Here is an 18,273-nt window from a genome sequence, read left to right as displayed (position 1 = left end):
ATAATTATGTACTAAAAGGTACATAATTAACTTCTTTTCTTCTTCTTCTTTTACGATCGAAGAAGCATGAATAATGTACCATGCATCCTCTTAATAAATATACTCTAATTAATAGAATGAGGTTTGAACTCTTCACTAGACGTCTAATTAGAACGTAAACACTATAAAAGTAAAAGTACATCTTTCATTTTTATAAGTAGAATTCGTTTTATTATATTTTTAAAATTCCATGTCATTTAATTTAAAAAATTACTATAATCAAAATCAGTTAATGTATAGAAAGATTGAAAGTTTTTATCATTCAGAAAATAAATATTTCACATGAATTTAGTCTTCCAAACAATCATATCCTTGCAACATTTACCAACATGATTTTTTAATTGTATTTGTGTGGCAGATACTTATTTTAAGATACTTTATCGATACTTATTAAAAAAATATCTAATTTATAAAATAATAGTACTTTTATTATGCTAATAACTTATAATAGTTTATGTTAATAACGTTTAATACAAATGATTTTAATTTGGATTCACACAATATAAATTATATATTTATAATATTTTTAAAAATTATCTATATGCGTATATTACATACCATATCCTATTATTTTTAAAATAAACATATATGTATATCGAATATTTGTCCTATGGGATACACTTATTATATTTGTAAACGTTTTTCACTAACAAGTTACATGATTTGTCATTAATTTTTTTACTAATTTACATCATTATCATCGAATTTAGACTTTTTTTCAATTGCTCATCACACCAAATCCCTACTAAATGAACTAAAATATATAAAATACAATAAATTAAATACAATGGATTAAAAATATAATTTTATTGTTTAAATTTAATGAATTATAACATAATAATCCTCTTATTAACCATGAACCGTATTACCAAATTCCAATGAATCTTAATATATAAGAATTCAACAATAAACCAGTTTCTCCACAATTAAGGTTACTTTTCTAAATATTCATGACACAAATGAATACATTAATAACTATAAAAGAGTAGAAAATAATAAAACATTAATAACTGAAAAAATTTAAAATGTCACACTTGAAAAATTAATAAGTAATATTTATGATTAACAGATAATAAAGATGCAAATTTTCAAATTTTAGTTTTATTTCTAAAGATAGATTCATTTTAGTGATTGTTTGTTCATGTTGGATTGTTGCTTCTATCTTTAAGTGGCTAATCACCACGTTCAACTTCTACCCTTGACGGTTAATTTTTGTTGCTTCTGCTTTTATGGTGATTAAGCATTTATTTTCGTTTTTTTTTCTAATAAATTAAGTTTTTTTTTTTTTGTTTTGTTTGCTTCTAATTTTTTGGATGATTGAACCTAATTTATTTTGTCCAAATATTGAGTTATGGTTTCTATGCAGTGGTTAAAAATTATGATGCTAACAGGGTCTCTAAGGAACCCCATAGTTAATTAATACGTCGTTACTCGTAAATAATATTAAAATTACTTTATTTTCATATTAAAAATGCATTACTTTTACTTGCTACAAATATACACGGAATTTATTTTAAAGAATAGAAATTAAAGTTCGATATTTTATGAAAAAATGTGGTAATTTTTAGATGGAAGAAATAAAAAACAGTGTAAAATAAAGACGACTATCCCTTTGGTATATCAATTATTGATATTAATATTTTTACTATAGACTCTATACACTGTAATCAGATTGAACAGAGAGATATTATATTCCGAATAAATACCGATTATTTTCCAAAAAAAAAAATAATATTAATCATCTTTAAAAGCCAAAACAAATCCCTGATTTACTTAACACGAAGTTTTTCAGAATGGATTAATGGTAATTTGCCGAAAAAGGGGGGAAAAAGGGAAAACTCAGAAGAGTGAAAAGGAGGGTTTAGTTCGGTATTGTTCTCTTTCCGTTCGGGTGCAAATCATCGAGAGAGAGAGAGAGAAACAGCGAGCAGAGATATTTTCATCGCGGCGGAACCCTAGTGAGGAGAGCGGCGGGGGCGGTGGCAGATCGGAGAGCGAACGAGGAGGATGAGCGGCAAAGGCGGTGGGGGCCACAAGGCAGGGATTCCTCCGGCGAGTCGGAAGATGGTTCAGAGTCTGAAGGAGATAGTGAGCAACATCCCCGAACATGAGATCTACGCCACCCTCAAAGACTGTAACATGGACCCTAACGAAGCCGTTAGTCGACTCCTTTCCCAAGGTATAACACTACACTGCACTAGGGTTTTTCAATTCAATCACTGCTTTCATTTTTCGCTTTCTTCGAACGTGTCCAATCTTATGTAACTTCGTTGCTCTTTGCGTAGATCCTTTTCATGAGGTCAAGAGCAAGCGAGAGAAGAAAAAGGAGGTGTGTTTGTAGCTACGTTCAGTTCGTTTTCGTTTTTTATTGTAGATGTGTGTTATGCGGAGTTAGTTGGTACCTTTGTTTATGTATTTGCTTCTGATGCTCACGATGAGAATTTAACTGTATATTATTTCCAGACTAAGGACACGACGGATTCAAGGCCTCGAGGGATAAGCAATACGTCTAGTCGTGGCAGCGGTGGCGGCGCTAGGGTTAGTGCAGACCGCTACGTTGGGCGTGGAGGTGCTACTCAATTCAGTAGTAGTGGTGGTAAGCGGATGCTGGTTGCTATTTTTTTAATAACGCTTTGTCTTATGTTGCTTTGTACGTGACAAAGTTTTCTTTAATATCTGTTGTTGATTTTTTGTTGTTGTGGTTGTGATCATCATCACCTTTGTTTGGAGGTCAGATTCTGGTCTTCTGCAGGGAAAACCTGTATTGAAAAAGGAAAATGGAACGCCTGGTTATGGAGTTTCTACTTATTCTGCGCCTAGCGCATTGGATAATAGTGCAAGCAGGCAACTACCATCCTACAGGTATATTTTCCTTCAACAATTTTGTTCATTATTGGAGTAGAACTAATGATATTCTTTTGGTTATGATCTCTTTGCGAGTTTGGTCTGGTTATTATGCAAGTAAAAAGAAAATTCTGCCGACTTGTGTTAACTTGGATTTTAATTCTATTCATGTACTAGGAGGTGTTTGTTATGGTTCCTCCTGTTTCTTCTAAAAAGCAGGTTGGCTTTTAAAGCATGCAACTTTTGCAAGCACTGTAGATTCAATTTTATTCTTTCCTCAAACAGTCGATGCATTATGTGCCTTTTTTCTCTTGATTACTTTATCTCACGGTGTGAACTTTATAACAAAGCAAATTAGTGTCTATTTTTGTCTTCTAAAGATATACAAGACACCAAACTGATTACAATCTGCTACTCTATTTATAAAAATCTCCTCTTTTTATAACTATATAATTATTTTAAATTTAAATTTTTCCTCCTATGGAATATGTAACATCAAATTATCTTTCAAATTGACATGTTTGTAATCAAATTGGCTTTTGGAGAATGAATTTTATGGCATTAGATATCATTAAAGGACCAATATGATGTTTCATATAGGTTGAGGTGGCCAAAGTTGGTGTTCACTTTACTCATTTGTCTTCTCTTTTATGTTATAAAACAATTTTTGCTGTAAGTGATTGGGTACTAATCACATTTTTAGAATGTAAGCTAGGAGTGTTTCATAAATGTTCAAAACTGTTGCAGTGATTCTGTCCGTGTCTGTGATGGGCTATCTTCATCTCAACACGGTGGATTGCAATCTGCATGGGCAGCAAATCCAGGTCAAGTATCAATGGCTGATATCGTCAGGATGGGTAGGCCACAGGCAAAGGCATCCATTCCCAACTCTTCTCTCCACAGTGGTAACCATCAGCATGTTTTTGCACCCCCAGCATCTTCACAACACAATTTGCATTCATTGCAAGGTCATGCTTCTAAGGTGTCGGAGACAAACAATGATCAAGGCTTTGGTTTTAACTCAAATGTTGAACAAAATGATGAATGGCCATCTATTGAGCACCACTCAGCTGTTTGTGTATCCTCAGTTGTAGATGATCAGCCAACATCTGAGTACCATACAAACTCTTCTAACTCTGCTGAAGCTAACCAGCAGCTGAAGACCCATGTAAATGAACTTGTAGCTGAAGATGATCCTGTTGAGAATCCAGACAACGCTGGATCTGTTAAAAGTACATCTGAAGAGAACCCTGAAAGTACATCTGCTTTTGATGGTAGCTTGTACAATGACATGAATCCCTACCAACCTCATCTGCACCCTTTTGAAAATAATGAAGGTGACTACGATGCTTATTTGTTGCTTGTCTTGTATCTCTATCTCTATTTATATTGAACATCTACTTTTTCATATATATATATATATATATATATATATATATATATTTCTTTTAACCATTATAGATAGGCTTCATGATTAGGTGGTAGAATAATCAAACTTCTCGCTTAAGAATTAAATTGTGCACCTTAGTGTTTGGAAAGGTGAATTATACCAAAGAGCTTCTAAACAAGATGAGGTGCAGAAGTTATTTTAATTTGTGGAAGAAGTCTGATTTATTTTATTTTTTATCTTCTTCTATTAGTGCTTTTTGATAAGTTTCTACAGAATGAGTCGTAGTTATCATGTAATTGGAATGATGGTACAAGTATTTTCGTATAAAGCTGCTTTGTTATTGCTTATTTTTCATGTTTATATGCCTTTTGTTTCTGTATTTGGTGATTTTCTTAAAATTACACTTGCTGTTGCTAGAATTGTCTGGAATCATCTAAGTCACAGACATAGCACACTGAAATATTACTTTAATCAGTGGTGTTAAATATCTGCTATAGAACTATTGTAGTGGGGAATTTCTTAGATCTGCAATTGCAATTCCGTCTGCTCATGGGTGTCTTGGTTGTGTCATGTGTCCCATATCTTGTCATTTCTCATGAGTGATTGGACTTTTGACATATTATCTAACCTTTGTTCATTTTGTTTGGCACACAGCATGACTTTTTATTTATATTTCATTGATTTTTATCGTTTTTGAAAACTATTATGCAACTTCTGCTTTTTTCCTTGAAAGTATCTGCTAAATGGTATGGTGGATTATTGGCTTTCTGCCATTTTCCACAACCCACAATTGATATAATTGTAATGTCTTATTGACTTGTCAATCCAATGGGTTGATTATTGTTGTTATTATTTTTTCTTTGTCATCCTTTGTACTCATGATTGGTTTAAAAAGAGTTATTGTATTTCTAGTATGTTCACAGACCTGCCTATGTATGATCTGTACTGGTTTAGATTGTTATTATAATATTGTTTGAAGTTCATGATCATATCAAGCTAGTGCCTTCATTTAGGTCCTAATTTTGTAACTTCTTCCTTTCAGTTGAAGGCGTTTCATCAGTTGCTGCAAATTTAGAGCATCTAAATTTACACTCAAATGATCAAGGGACAGAACAAGAGGAGGAAAGTTCTTCTGTTTTAATTCCAAATCACTTACAACTGCATACCCCTGAATGCTTGAATCTGAGCTTTGGAAGTTTTGGATCTGCTAATGATGCCGCCCTTTCTGGACCTGGACCATATCCTTCTAGGCCCTTGAAAAGTAACTTGGAGGATACATCTGGAACAACTGACGTTTCAACAATTGGATCCTCTGATGTCAGGCAAGTGCTTAGAATATCAGTATACTTTCTGCAATATTCTGGATTTTGGGGATGTTCATCTTACTTATTTGTTTTTTTGTTCTTGCAGAAATCCTGACTATTATGGGGATGAGCATCTGACTTCAACCTCGGATGCAAATTTAGCTCACTTATCTGGCGTAGATGCTGGGACTTTTGAGCATTCCACCATTTCACAATCAGAGGCTTTAAAATCTGAACCCCCTGAAACTGCTCAGGAAAATCAATATTCATTTCCTTCTTCTCAGCACGAGTTTGCTTACGAAAATGCCCAACAACCAGATGTTACATTCCCCCATTCACAGACAAGCTCACAGATACAGAACCTGTCTCCCTTCTCTAGTGTAATGGTAATGCATAGAATTCTTAAATCTTTTGAATTCCATTATGCAACATTTTCGTGTCTGAATCTGTTAGTTATATAGAGTTAGTTCTGAAATGATTTTGTTATTGTTGGAACTAGATTCAGTAGAACCTCACAACAATATTCTTGATTAGAAAAACAAGAAATAACACGGGAAAGATCCCTGTAATCTCAGAGCAAATGCACCTGAGAGAAGAGATAACTCTCTCTGCCCAGTCCCTAAGGACTACCTCAAAAGTACGGGATGATGATTACATGCATGCCCCTTCCACATAACCAGTCACATATCCTAACTAACTGCCACATCAGCTACTCTTTAACTCCTAATAAGTAGCTGTTGGGGAGCATAGGCCCAAATTCATTGTTATAACCCTACCTGCCACTAAATGAACAGCCTTGTCCCCAAGGCTCGAGATAAGGAAACTGACATCTGGTACAAATCCATCTTTCTGAGCTATTGACTGAAGATTTGACGTTTGTGCCTCTTCTTGAACTACAACCTGGATGTCGGTCCTTAAAGGCAACAGTGTCGAGTAAAGTATTTGCAAAAAAATATTTATACAACTTCTACAGTTTACATAGGTGTTGCTAACCGGAAGCTTTCATAGACAGTGATCACGAGGACCATAACTTGGATTGTCTTAGAGACATCAAAATTGCCATACTTTATGAGACAGAAACCACCTTGCATAGGAGGTATAGATTGCCACTGAACTATCTCATGCTCTACTTCCAGGAAGGAATGTGCCCCTTTGTTATAACTTTCAGAAAATTGATTAAACGACCTCTGCACTATATACATAACAAAATCAGAGTTCAAAGCTTTTGTAGGCAGTGATAATGAGGACCATTTTAAACTTGGATTGTCTTGGCGGCATCAAAATGGCCATGCTTTATGAGACAATAAATAACCTGACTCCTGCATAGAAAGCCTAGAGCACACTGAACTATCTGACATCCACTTCTGAGAATGTCCATTGGTTATAGCTAGGCTCTCCGGCTTCTGCTGTGACCAGGACACAAACAACTTGCATGTCACCAGAGAAAGTGAGCATAAAACTTCTCTGCAAAGCAATTGCTGCTATGATAACATGAAAGACAACAGGGACTATGGCGAAACATCACCTCTATTTCAAAGTAAAAAGCGCACTTTGAATGGGCAATTTTTATCAATTATTGTGATGAAATTGAGGATAGAAATTCCCCCATTTGATATGTCATCCGTATTACTGGCATGATTTATGATTTTTCTATCACACTTATTTATGCTGAGTGAACTTACTACACAAATTTGGGTAACAAGTTATCACTAGTGACTTAAAATATTGTACAGGGCCATTTATTGTTTTACTGTCATGTAGTAATAACTTGTATCACTGTAGTTTCTTTCATTTCGTTTCAATGTTATCTAGCTATTTTGCTACTTGGACCAAACTTATAGTGTTTTTTCTTTGCAGGCTTATACCAATTCTTTGCCCAGTGCTCTGTTGGCTTCAACTGTTCAAACAGCAAGGGAGGATATCCCATACTCACCCTTCCCTGCAACACAATCAATGCCTGCGAAATATAGCAACATTGCTTCTTCAATTGGTGGTCCCACTATAACCATGTCAGAGGTGAACTTCTGCTCCTGCTTATCTTAGTTTTTCTTTAGCATTTGAGACAGCTTAATTATTCTTAGTCAAAGAAAATGTCTACTGGTGTTTGCATGTTCATTATATTTGTGGACTGCAGTTATATTCTATTCTGGTACATAATAGCACTAGGGAAGTGTTGATTTGAGCTACTTGAGTGAGTATTGATGGTTAATAGAGTCTTCACATGAGCCAATATTTGTCCAATAACTGTTTACACCTACGAAGTTTGTATTAATTACTTAATTAGCAACTTAAAAGGATATATTAGGTGAGAAGAGGCATTTTGGATTTTATGCCTACGTTCCTGCAAGGATGGTATCCTGTGTCTGCATTTTGTTTGATTTAATCTTGAGTATTTCTGCACTTTGCTCTGCAATCTACCTGTGATAAACCTTGAGTGATTCTATGTCCATTGTGTTACTAATCAGTTTGGTATTCCCATAAAAATGGGAGTGGATAATTTAGGGATGACATTGTTATGTGTATATATATTGTGCAAAGGCACTGGAATACTATGATTTTTTAAAAATGAAGATCCTGGTGAGACATTATATATTAAATAAAATATGCTTATATATATATATTATGTAAAAATATATAATTATATTTATCAATGTGTTGCTTATCCTATTCCAATCCAAGTTGACGGTTTTTTCCATTGCCCAGTCCGTGTGAAGTGTAATACTCGAGGTTGGCCAGTACTTTGTGGTTACTGGATATTAGAAAACAGAGTATAATATAAGACCAGATATGGGGTGTAATTGTATTAGTATTTATAATGAATGTGGAGATTTCGTACAAGTATCTGTGCCTTACATTTGTGAAAGCGAACATGGGATTTATCATATTGAATCTAAAATAATCCCAGGTCATGGGTGCATTTTATATTGGCATTGCCAACAGTTGCATTTGTAGTTTATCATTCGTATCCGTATTTGTATTATGATTTCATAATTATGTTTATTACGAGGGAGAAGAACATGGTACTCATTGTCACTAATATTATTTGTCAACTTGTAGGCTCTGAGGGCTAATAACATTTCAACGCCTCAACCTAATCCACAAGCTCTACCTGGTGCCAATGTTGCCACTGGGCCTGCAGTTCCCCAACAACACCTTGCTCTGCATCCCTATTCCCAGCCCACCCTTCCCCTGGGACATTTTGCTAATATGATTAGCTATCCATTCTTGCCTCAGAGTTATACCTACATGCCATCAGCATTTCAGCAGGCTTTTGCTGGCAATAACACATACCACCAATCTTTGGCTGCCATGCTTCCTCAATATAAAAATAGCATTTCTGTCAGTAGCTTACCTCAGTCTGCTGCTGTTGCATCTGGATATGGTTTCGGAAGTTCCACCAGCATTCCTGGAGGAAACTATCCATTGAATCCACCTGCTGCGCCTACTAGTACAACTATCGGATATGATGATGTTATAAACTCTCAGTACAAGGACACTAATCATATGATCTCACTGCAGCAGGTAAAAGGTCTTCAGTTAACTGCTTTTTTAATTTTTTCATGTGCAATGCCTTACGGTTTGAGCCTATTCAACGCTAACATTTCCACCTTTACAAACTGGAGTTATTTGTTAATTTTTATTGTACCTCTGTTCCAAAATAACTGCAGTTTTAGTCATATAAAAATAATGATTGATGTTCTCACATTCTAATGAAGCATTAATTTATTTTTCTTCCTAATATTCCCTCAAACCAATAATTTTTTTTCTTATTTAGAGTAACGTATTTATGTGAAGAGTAAGGCTATTTCAGTGAAATTGTTTCAAAAAGTAGTATATTTATTGTTGTTCTTGGAATAACCTTAAAATACAGTTATTGTGGAAGGGAGGTAGTATTTAAGGGCATATACATACAATTTTTAAGATGTGTCCCTATTGGTTGGTTATTAAAGAAGGACGTGCTGATTTTGTGTTTGGTTGTGTCAGAATGAGAATTCTCCGATGTGGGTTCATGGACCTAGCTCTCGAACAATGTCTGCAGTTCCTCCCAGCACGTATTACAGCTTCCAGCAGGGACAGAATCAACAAGGTGGGGGATTTCGGCAAAGTCAACAACAGGCTTCTCAGCATTTTGGATCCCTTGGTTACCCTAATTTCTATCACTCTCAGAGTGGTGTATCTCTGGAACACCCTCAGCAGAATCCTAGGGAAGCAAGCCTTGGTGGTTCTCAAAGCCAACCACCAAAACAGACCCAACAAATATGGCAAAACAGCTACTAATCCCTCCTTCCTATTCACCTCCCGGTTTTTATTAAGGGTCTTGATGTGAGTTTGAAAGTCACCGGTCACAGGCTTTAAATGTAGCATTGTTTGGTCCCAAGCCAAGAGAAGACACCGTATATGGCCGCCACCCTGTGCGAAGTTGTATTCTATATAATATAAATTATGCTCCTCATCTTTAACTTAGGTTTTAATTAAGTGTGCTAATTTGGTGTACAACGTACATTACCCTTTTTCTCAACATTCTTCGCATCGCATCTCCCTATAGTGGAAAGTAAGTTTCCTCCTTCTTCGTATCCATTTATCCAACCTTTTCAAATCTTCAAAGGTTAAGGGGAACACAAATTATAAAGTATAATTATAATTATCTTCTTATCGATCGTTTGTTATCTACTTTTCTCTTCAATTTTCACAATTCAAGTAAAGGAAGTAATTAATACTGTTTTATAAGTTTGGGACTTGTTATTTGACATCAAAGGATATGCGTATTTTTAAAATTATCGAATAATAAAACATGTTTTGTTTACTAATTTCTTCTCCTTTCCTCTTTTAACGCCTTAAAACAACTGTTGCAATGGTCTTCTGATTAACAGACCTCGAACGATTTCCTCATTCACTGCGCAGTCACATTTGATCAGTCTTTTTTTATCTCCAGAAGCAAATACCTATTTCAATTGCCTCAATGATTATTGGTGGTTGCCACTATCGTTTTGAAACCCTGTGAATTTCTTCTGTGATTAAATCTATGAATTTTCCAATTCAAGGATATACCCAACTTGGTAACGCAGTTTTTAGATTTTCATTTTGTGCCACTCCTTACTTCGATGACACCTCACCGTGTTAAAATAATAGACATGCCATCGTTCTGACAAATAAATCATGAATTCAAGAGTAAAAGGTCGACAGAACATTATGATCAACGTACATTGCCCTCAATGATACCTCCCTAATTAATTTTGAAGTTAGCTAATGACCCAGTTTAGTTAAACTTAAAATAACTATTTTTAAAATGAATAACTTAAAATTACATGTTATTTAAAATATTTACGATTTACTTATTGAAAAATATAAAATTATTTGTTTTTAAAATAAGTAAATGATACCAACATTATATTTTTAAAAAAACATACGACCAAACTTATCTAATATCAAAAGGATGTTTCTTTGTCGCAGTTGACAAAGTTAAAGATTTTAAAAATAATTGATTTTGATAAGTTATTTGGAGCAACTTAACCAAAAGAAGTTGATAGAAGAACTGGTTTCAAAATCATGAAAGAATATGTTGAGTATAAAAAACATTTTCGTCTATTTTTGTAAAATTCAGTTATTATAATCTCCTTTTTAAAAGAAAGTAAAGTTAAAATGAGATATAGTTGATAAAATAATAAAATTAGGAGAAAGAAAAAGCATAGAATAATAAAAAGAGAAATATAGAAAAGAAAAGGAATTGAGCGAGTCAGAGGGAGAGAGAAGAGATGCTAAAAATAGAGGAAGTGAGAAGAAAGATGAGAAGAAGGACGATGGATGATAGCTGTTCCATTGTAGTCGGTAGCATCACAAAAAATAATGAACCTCTCATATTATCACCATCAATATTTTCATCACAACTCATTTCGACCTTAGTTTTTCTTCTCTTTACCCCTCTAGGAGTTTCGGCTGGCGGCGTCGTCGGCGACCTTAGGCATGGCGCAAGGCATGGCTAGTAACCGGAACTCCAGCGCCGAGGCAAGGAAGGTCATGGTAGTCGCGGACCCCACGCGCGAGTCTGCGGGCGCGTTGCAGTACGCGCTCTCGCATGCCGTCATCGAACAAGACGAGTTGATTCTCCTGCACGTTGAGAACCCTAGCTCCTGGCGCAACACTATTTCCACCTTCCTCAAGATGCCTTCCTTGGGAAACTCCAACACCGTGTCCCTTGAAATTGGCGGAAGCGGCGGCGCCGCTGCGGCCGAGGGAGAAGGGGTTGATTTTCTGGAGGAGATGAAGCAAATTTGCAAGGCATCTCAGCCAAAGATTAAAGTGCGTGTAATGAGGGTTGAGATGGATGGAAGAGACAGGGCCGCCACCATTCTCTCCCTCACCAAAACCCATGGGGTGGATGTCATAGTTATAGGCCAGAAACGCAGTATTTCTTCTGCATTGTTAGGGTTCGTATAACAAACTTCCTTTTCTCATTCATATTACCTATCATTTTATCTCACCATCAAATTTTAATCAGATCAACCTTCAATTTTCATTGAAAAAACAATATCTGTGACATCTCATTCCAGGTCTTGCTGAAAATATTTTAGGTGACATCTAAGCGTTATTAATTTTGTTTTGTAATTGAAAACTATAAATATATGTTATCTAGATATGGTTATGTGTTATTTATTTCCAAATGGAATATGTTCTTGTTTGTCTATCTAACTTTGCATGATATTGATGTTTGCGTGTGAGACACTTTTGTTTGTGGTGTTAGTCTGGGTCAATATAGCCTAAAGCCGATTGGATCAAGATTGGATCAAGATCTTCGTATATCCTGATAGCCTTACTCTTTAGAAAGCTAAGGCGTAGGGAAGTGTGTGGTGTTAGGTCTAATGTTGATTGGGTAGAATATAACCTATTTTGAATAATGGAAATCGACTATTTTAATGATCATAATTTAGGAGATCTGAAGGGAAATTTAGAGGTTCAATCAATAAATGAAAGACATTAGAGGGGGAAATGGAGAGGCGAGACAAGAATGATAAAAAATCCTTTAGAGACAGAAAAAAAGGAGATAACATTTGTGTATGCTCTAGGTGATCGGAATTTTACCTAAGTTAAATGAGCCTTGTGTGAGTAGAATACTTTTTATTTGAATACTTTTAGTAGAATGTAGCTCTGATTTATTATTACCGGTCTAAACATTGTTTATGCTACTATTCAATGTTTATGTATGTGATGGTGAAGTTATAACCCTGTTGCTGATGATTTATGTTGCTTGGAAACAGATATAAGCGACAACCAGGAGGAACTATGAAAGTGATGAAACCCATAGACACAGCAGAGTATTTGATTCAAAACTGCTCCTGCACCTGTGTTAGTGTACAGAGAAAAGGCCAAAATGGAGGTTATGTTCTCAATTCAAAAACTCACAGAAATTTCTGGCTCTTGGCCTGATTGGCTTCACATACATACATGGATCATACCTTGGCCATGGCCATCCATGGTCGACATGGTTCTCTAGGACAGCATGAACCTATCAATTTCGCTGTGGATAGAATTAGGACAAACTTTTATATGGGCACATATATTATTACATTATACATTAGGCACTCAAATCATTACTGTCTTTTGCAAAAACCTTTTTTATGATTGTTGTATTTTTATGACAACAACCTTAAACTTATTTGTCAAATATTGATTTGAGTGCTTGTGATAAATAATGTCTATGTGAAAATTATTCTAGATTTTGTGAAATTGGTAAGAGTTCCCTGTAACTTGGTTGTTTTGCAAATGCTGAGAAACCCATGTATGTCATTCTGGTGCTTAGATGCATAGGGACTTCTATCTTGAAAGTGTAAAAGATTTTTTAATATTACCTAACAACTCAATCTACTATCTTAAAGACGAACTTTTCTGCTTCTCACATCTCAATGTTTGTCAGGAGAATGTATAGATTTCACCCTTTTAGTGGGAAGACATTGATATAAATGTTAATTTGCTTTTCCCTTTTGGTTTGTCCGAAAATGTTCCTATCATACACTCTTCGGGGGCACACACGAAACAATGTCATAGAAACAGCAAAGTTAATGCATATGTTTTTCAGATACAACATATATCAAGGATGTAAATAAAAGTCCATTAATCATAATAAGGATATGTAAATATGTACTCAAACAAACTTTTGGTTCTAATGTCATGTTTTACCGTGTGTAATCATGCATAGCATCCCACAAAATCAGAAAAACAAACATCAAACAAATGGAACCTTTAACTACACAATCACCTTAACAAGTTTTATGCATAAAACCTAAAGGAAAAGAAAAAAGGCTATTCAATAGCACACACAATCTTCAATGCTTAATTTGCCAATGTTGCTGATGAACGAATTAAGCAACGAGAGCCCATCATTTTCAAGTGAATCATCTTCTTCCACAACCACATTTCCATCAAATAAAAAGTTCTCAACATAATTGAAGACGTTGTAGGAAAATTCAGCTCCATCATCATCTTCAGGAAGAAAAGCTATGGTTCCACTAACACTACGTATCACTTTATCTGTTGACATAAGAATCTCATCTTTCAAAATACCCACTGGACGCTCTAACCTTAATAACATTTCTATTGTGTGCATTCTACACCAACACTCCACACCTTCGTACTTATCATAGAAAACCCACAAATCTAAACACTGTGCCACATTTTCAGTTTCCAAGCAAATAATCACTGCAACCGAATCCTTATACACTGCAAGTTTCTTATGAACTTCAGCATCACCAGCAACCAAAGGGGGCAACCCAATCTTGCTAAGAACATAACTACATGCATTGAAAGAAATGATCATTTCATTACTAACCTTTTCACTTATCTCCATAGCCATCCAAAACAAAGTTTCCCTCACTGTCACACTGTTCTCAGTCCAAAACAAACACCCATTCACACTCACACATTGATTGTCACAATATTGGATTTCACTCCACAACCCTTCACTCAGAGAGTACTTTTCTACTCGAACAGCGCAAGTTTTTGTAAGAGAATCACCCAAACACACTTCTCCGTTTGTGTCCTCAAAAGAGTGAACCCTAAGCACTTGATAATCACTGTCACTTTTGTTGAAGTAAAAGCCTACAAGACAGTGTGGTGGCACCATGTAAGGAAGCAAAGCGGTTTGTGGTTCCATGATTCGCTTGGTTTGTCCTGTGGCAGGGTTCCAAAGAATGATGGTAGAGTTAGGATCCAAAGAATAGTGAATGGCACAGAGTAAACCGTTGCATGAACCCACCATCTTGAAACCCATTTCAGAATCCGTGACCTTTGGAACATTGAGTGGTTTGAGCTTTTTTTCTTTGACATTTAGCAGAAAGAGGTCATGATCATAGGTTTCTCCATTCCAGTGAAAGCGATCGAGGATTAGAAGAGTGTTTCTACTGGTGAAGCGTAGAAAATGGTTTGAGAAGAAGGATTTGACACGGGTCAATAAGGACTTCATTGATGAACTTCTGAGAATGTTTTTGATTGCTTTGTTTATTATGAGCTAAGAAGATAATTTCTTGCCATTTAGAACAATTGGGTGCAAAAGATAAGAAAGAACATTTGATTTGAAAGTGCTATGTATCTAGAGAAAGAAGAGGCTTTTGAGTTGAAATACTATAAATGAGCATTGAAATCGAAGGGGTGGAATATGTAGGAAAATGGAAGAGGCAAATTGAAATTTCCTTCCTTGGAATGTGTATGAATGGATGGATTTTACTTAAAAAAAAATTATGAAGAATGGTGATGCCTGGTGGAAGTGGAACAGTTTTTTTGATCAATTGAAGGAAATAGTTATTTGTATGTTTATTTCCATCCATACTTTAAATTCAAACTTTCTCCTTCCTTAATGAACAAACAATTTCTCTTTTCCTTTAAACCTTCTTGTTTTTTTTTTTATCTTTCCACACAAATAGAAATATAAAATAACGTAAAGATAAAAATATATAAAACAAAACGACGGTTCTTGCTTCCTACACCTCCATATTACTATCTACATATCCTCAAATGTGCTTGAAAACTTATTCTTAAAATCTTATTTCAGAAGTCTTGTTTCGGAAAATATTTCATGTTAAACTTATTCCGGAAATCTTGTTCAAAATTTCTTTTATGAAAAAATATGATGTTTCAGAATGTTTCTGGAATAGATAATCACCATAACTTGGTGGTGCAGATAGCAGTTACGGGATATATGAAGAAAAACACTAGAACGAAACACAAAAATGGATGGTCTTCCACTTAGGCATACCTAGCCCAGTACAAATCAAATAAATTGCACATATACAATTCTTTCTTATAATTTCACATCTATTATTTGTGGTAATGTTTACTAGTTTTAAATTTTGATAAAAGAATTTGTGAAATTCGGAATTTAATCAAACAATAAATATAAAGATAAAAAAATCCGTATTTAAAATTAACAAGACAATGGATAAACTGAATCTTGGAAAATAAATATTCATCTCCAACATAATTTACACTGAAAGTGAATTGCTTAGACAAAAGGACCATTTAAAGAAAACTGTGAAGTTTGAAGAAGCAAAGATAGGAAAAAAAGCAACATAATACAATTTTTTATTATTTGTACTACTCATGTGAATTTGTTGTATTCTATTGTATTGTATAAAATGTTAGTAACAATGTAAACCCAATGGCTATTGCCTTCAGCACCCCCACAATTACTAACTACGTCCTTCACCACTATATCACATCGCTATTGCTGCTGTCATCACTGTCACCATAGTTACCTCTGTCGCTTTCGTCATAACTGCTACTACAATGGAAAAAGAAGAGAGAATGTTGCAAAGAAAGAAGAAGAACAGATAAGTGTTTGAAAAACCCATTCCAGAAATTTGTTTTAAAACTAAAGAATCTCAAGAGAGACTAAAGAATGTGCACATCGTAGTTGGAGTTCGTGATCACTGAATGCAGCAGCGTGTCTCCCACAATCAATCTCACTTTCTTTATCCATACTTGTCGTGAAATCTTCCGTTGCTGATACCAAACAGTGTTAAACTCATTCAGTGCTAATTTACGTTACAAATAAAGCAGTGGGTAGTAAGAACCTGAAAAGACAATTATTTAATATTGATGATTACTTGGTAAATTCGGTAGCTTCTGAGTAACATAGTCATTTGAGCTGGTTTCAAATTATTTGAAACTCTTGCTACTAAATTGGGAAACAACACATACGGTGATTGCGGTTTTAGTGCCCCATGTATCACTGAATCTGCACAAGAAATGATTAACCCTTGATTCAAGCACTTGCAAACAAATACGAATTAAATGCTGCTGAAACTTGAGAATTGTGGGAAGAAATCAAAAGGTAACACCAATTAATTAATTACCCTTTGTGTAATTGTATTTGAAACTAAGAACATAACTAGGATGAATGTGTGAATTCATAAAAGCAGTCCAGATAATATGCTTTGTAGGTGCTAAAATATCATCCACACCAGAGTCATATTGCTTAGAACTAGGTTGGCTCTGCTTTGAACCACAAGCAACAGCTTCCACCTTCCCTAAAATCACTCTGCATAGTAACACATGTCTCAAACCATGCTCATCTGCAACTGTACACATAGCACTGTGAATGAAGTAAACAAATTCTTAGATCTATTTATTTTCTCATACACATAGCATTGGAATGGAAAATTGAACTGGTTCATACGCACGCACCTATCGATGGAGAAATCGACAGAAAATAAGGGAATCCCAACACCATGAGACTCATCATCATCATCATCGTGGTTTTTGCATCCATTGAATCCCTCAGATACAATTTCTAGAAGATCATCCAATGAAGCACCGTACCAAGCGTACCTTACATTAGCATCTCCACCAGATTTGATTGCCACAGCCTTGGAGAAAATGTTGAAGGAATCCCAACGAGCTTGCCTTGCCAAACTAGAGGAAACATCGTTCTTGTGAATGGCCATGATAGTTGTGGCATGTCCCATAAATCCCATACCCTTCAAGAAACCATTCTTAATGGATTCGTATTCTTCACTTTCATTTTCTACTTTCGTTAATCCCTTCCCAACCCAACTCTCTATTCGCTGCATTTTTTCTCTTCCTCTAAAATAAGATGGTTTTATACGTAATTGAGTTTTTCTTAATTTTTTGTTTTCCCTTTTTAAGTTCAATGTGTCATTAGCAATGGGCGAAAGCAAATGTAGAATATTATATATGAAGTGTGGGCGTAGGCATGAACCTTGCGGATCAAGGTAAGATGTTCCCGTGCTGAAATTGATGACTGTATCTACGGACGGCGTGGGTTTTGTGTTCACAAGAGACAGTTAATTTTCTTGAAAAACAAGAAAATACCTTCTAAAACATTCTATGATTAATATGTAGAACAAAGCAGCTTTTTAGTTGGACTAATATTAAATTTTTAAAAAATTAATACCGAATAATTTAAATTACATAAAGTTAATATTTGAGAATTTAATATTGTAACATGAAAAAATAAATAAATTAAGTGAGAATTTTTTGATAAAAAAAAAACACATACCTCTGGAATTTATTAGAAAACATTAAAGTTTAAAATGGGAATTTAAATTTAAAATATTAAAGCATTTAATGTATAATATAAAAATGAAAATTTTGTGATTCCTTGTCATTGTCATGTAAACTCTATGTTGTTAAAAGCTTTCTTCAAAGAATCTATTTATGTACACATTTCTTACTCTACAAATAGAT

At 34.8% G+C, this 18,273-nt stretch overlaps 4 protein-coding genes across 6 annotated transcripts; 2 read left to right on the top strand and 2 right to left on the bottom strand.

Moving 5' to 3' along the window:
- Positions 1–1,846: 1,846 nt before the first annotated feature.
- On the top strand, positions 1,847–10,232 carry LOC114177080 (uncharacterized). The gene is made up of 10 exons (XM_028062313.2): positions 1,847–2,218; positions 2,325–2,368; positions 2,503–2,635; positions 2,775–2,901; positions 3,631–4,220; positions 5,316–5,595; positions 5,684–5,963; positions 7,435–7,593; positions 8,635–9,099; positions 9,562–10,232. Exons 1-10 carry the CDS (start codon positions 2,047–2,049, stop codon positions 9,853–9,855), a joined length of 2,544 nt encoding a protein of 847 aa, XP_027918114.1. The 5' UTR covers positions 1,847–2,046; the 3' UTR covers positions 9,856–10,232.
- Positions 10,233–11,304: 1,072 nt separating this feature from the next.
- LOC114176560 (Adenine nucleotide alpha hydrolases-like superfamily protein) lies at positions 11,305–13,453 on the top strand. Its single transcript, XM_028061635.2, has 2 exons — positions 11,305–12,002; positions 12,831–13,453. Exons 1-2 carry the CDS (start codon positions 11,539–11,541, stop codon positions 12,997–12,999), a joined length of 633 nt encoding a protein of 210 aa, XP_027917436.1. The 5' UTR covers positions 11,305–11,538; the 3' UTR covers positions 13,000–13,453.
- Positions 13,454–13,469: 16 nt separating this feature from the next.
- Positions 13,470–15,341, bottom strand: LOC114178650 (uncharacterized). The gene has a single exon (XM_028064670.2). The coding sequence runs from the start codon at positions 15,029–15,031 to the stop codon at positions 13,877–13,879; it is 1,155 nt and encodes a 384-aa protein (XP_027920471.2). The 5' UTR covers positions 15,032–15,341; the 3' UTR covers positions 13,470–13,876.
- Positions 15,342–16,162: 821 nt separating this feature from the next.
- On the bottom strand, positions 16,163–17,706 carry LOC114179551 (putative inactive poly [ADP-ribose] polymerase SRO2). 3 transcript variants are annotated; one of them, XM_028065927.2, is made up of 5 exons: positions 17,251–17,706; positions 16,920–17,158; positions 16,671–16,801; positions 16,471–16,566; positions 16,163–16,345 (listed from the first exon to the last, which is right to left on the bottom strand). In XM_028065927.2, exons 1-5 carry the CDS (start codon positions 17,634–17,636, stop codon positions 16,343–16,345), a joined length of 855 nt encoding a protein of 284 aa, XP_027921728.2. In that variant the 5' UTR covers positions 17,637–17,706; the 3' UTR covers positions 16,163–16,342. The 3 variants fall into 3 exon arrangements, with proteins under 3 accessions (XP_027921728.2, XP_027921726.2, XP_027921725.2); XM_028065925.2 differs by having other exon boundaries at positions 16,163–16,342; XM_028065924.2 differs by having other exon boundaries at positions 16,163–16,566.
- Positions 17,707–18,273: the final 567 nt, after the last annotated feature.

Source organism: Vigna unguiculata, chromosome 3 (genome assembly GCF_037176805.1).
Source record: "Vigna unguiculata cultivar grain cowpea cultivar isolate G323 ecotype 2 chromosome 3, ASM3717680v1, whole genome shotgun sequence".
In the NCBI taxonomy this organism is placed as follows: Eukaryota; Viridiplantae; Streptophyta; class Magnoliopsida; order Fabales; family Fabaceae; genus Vigna; species Vigna unguiculata.
Note: the sequence above shows the minus strand (reverse complement) of the source record. Positions and strands in the feature narration are given on the sequence as shown.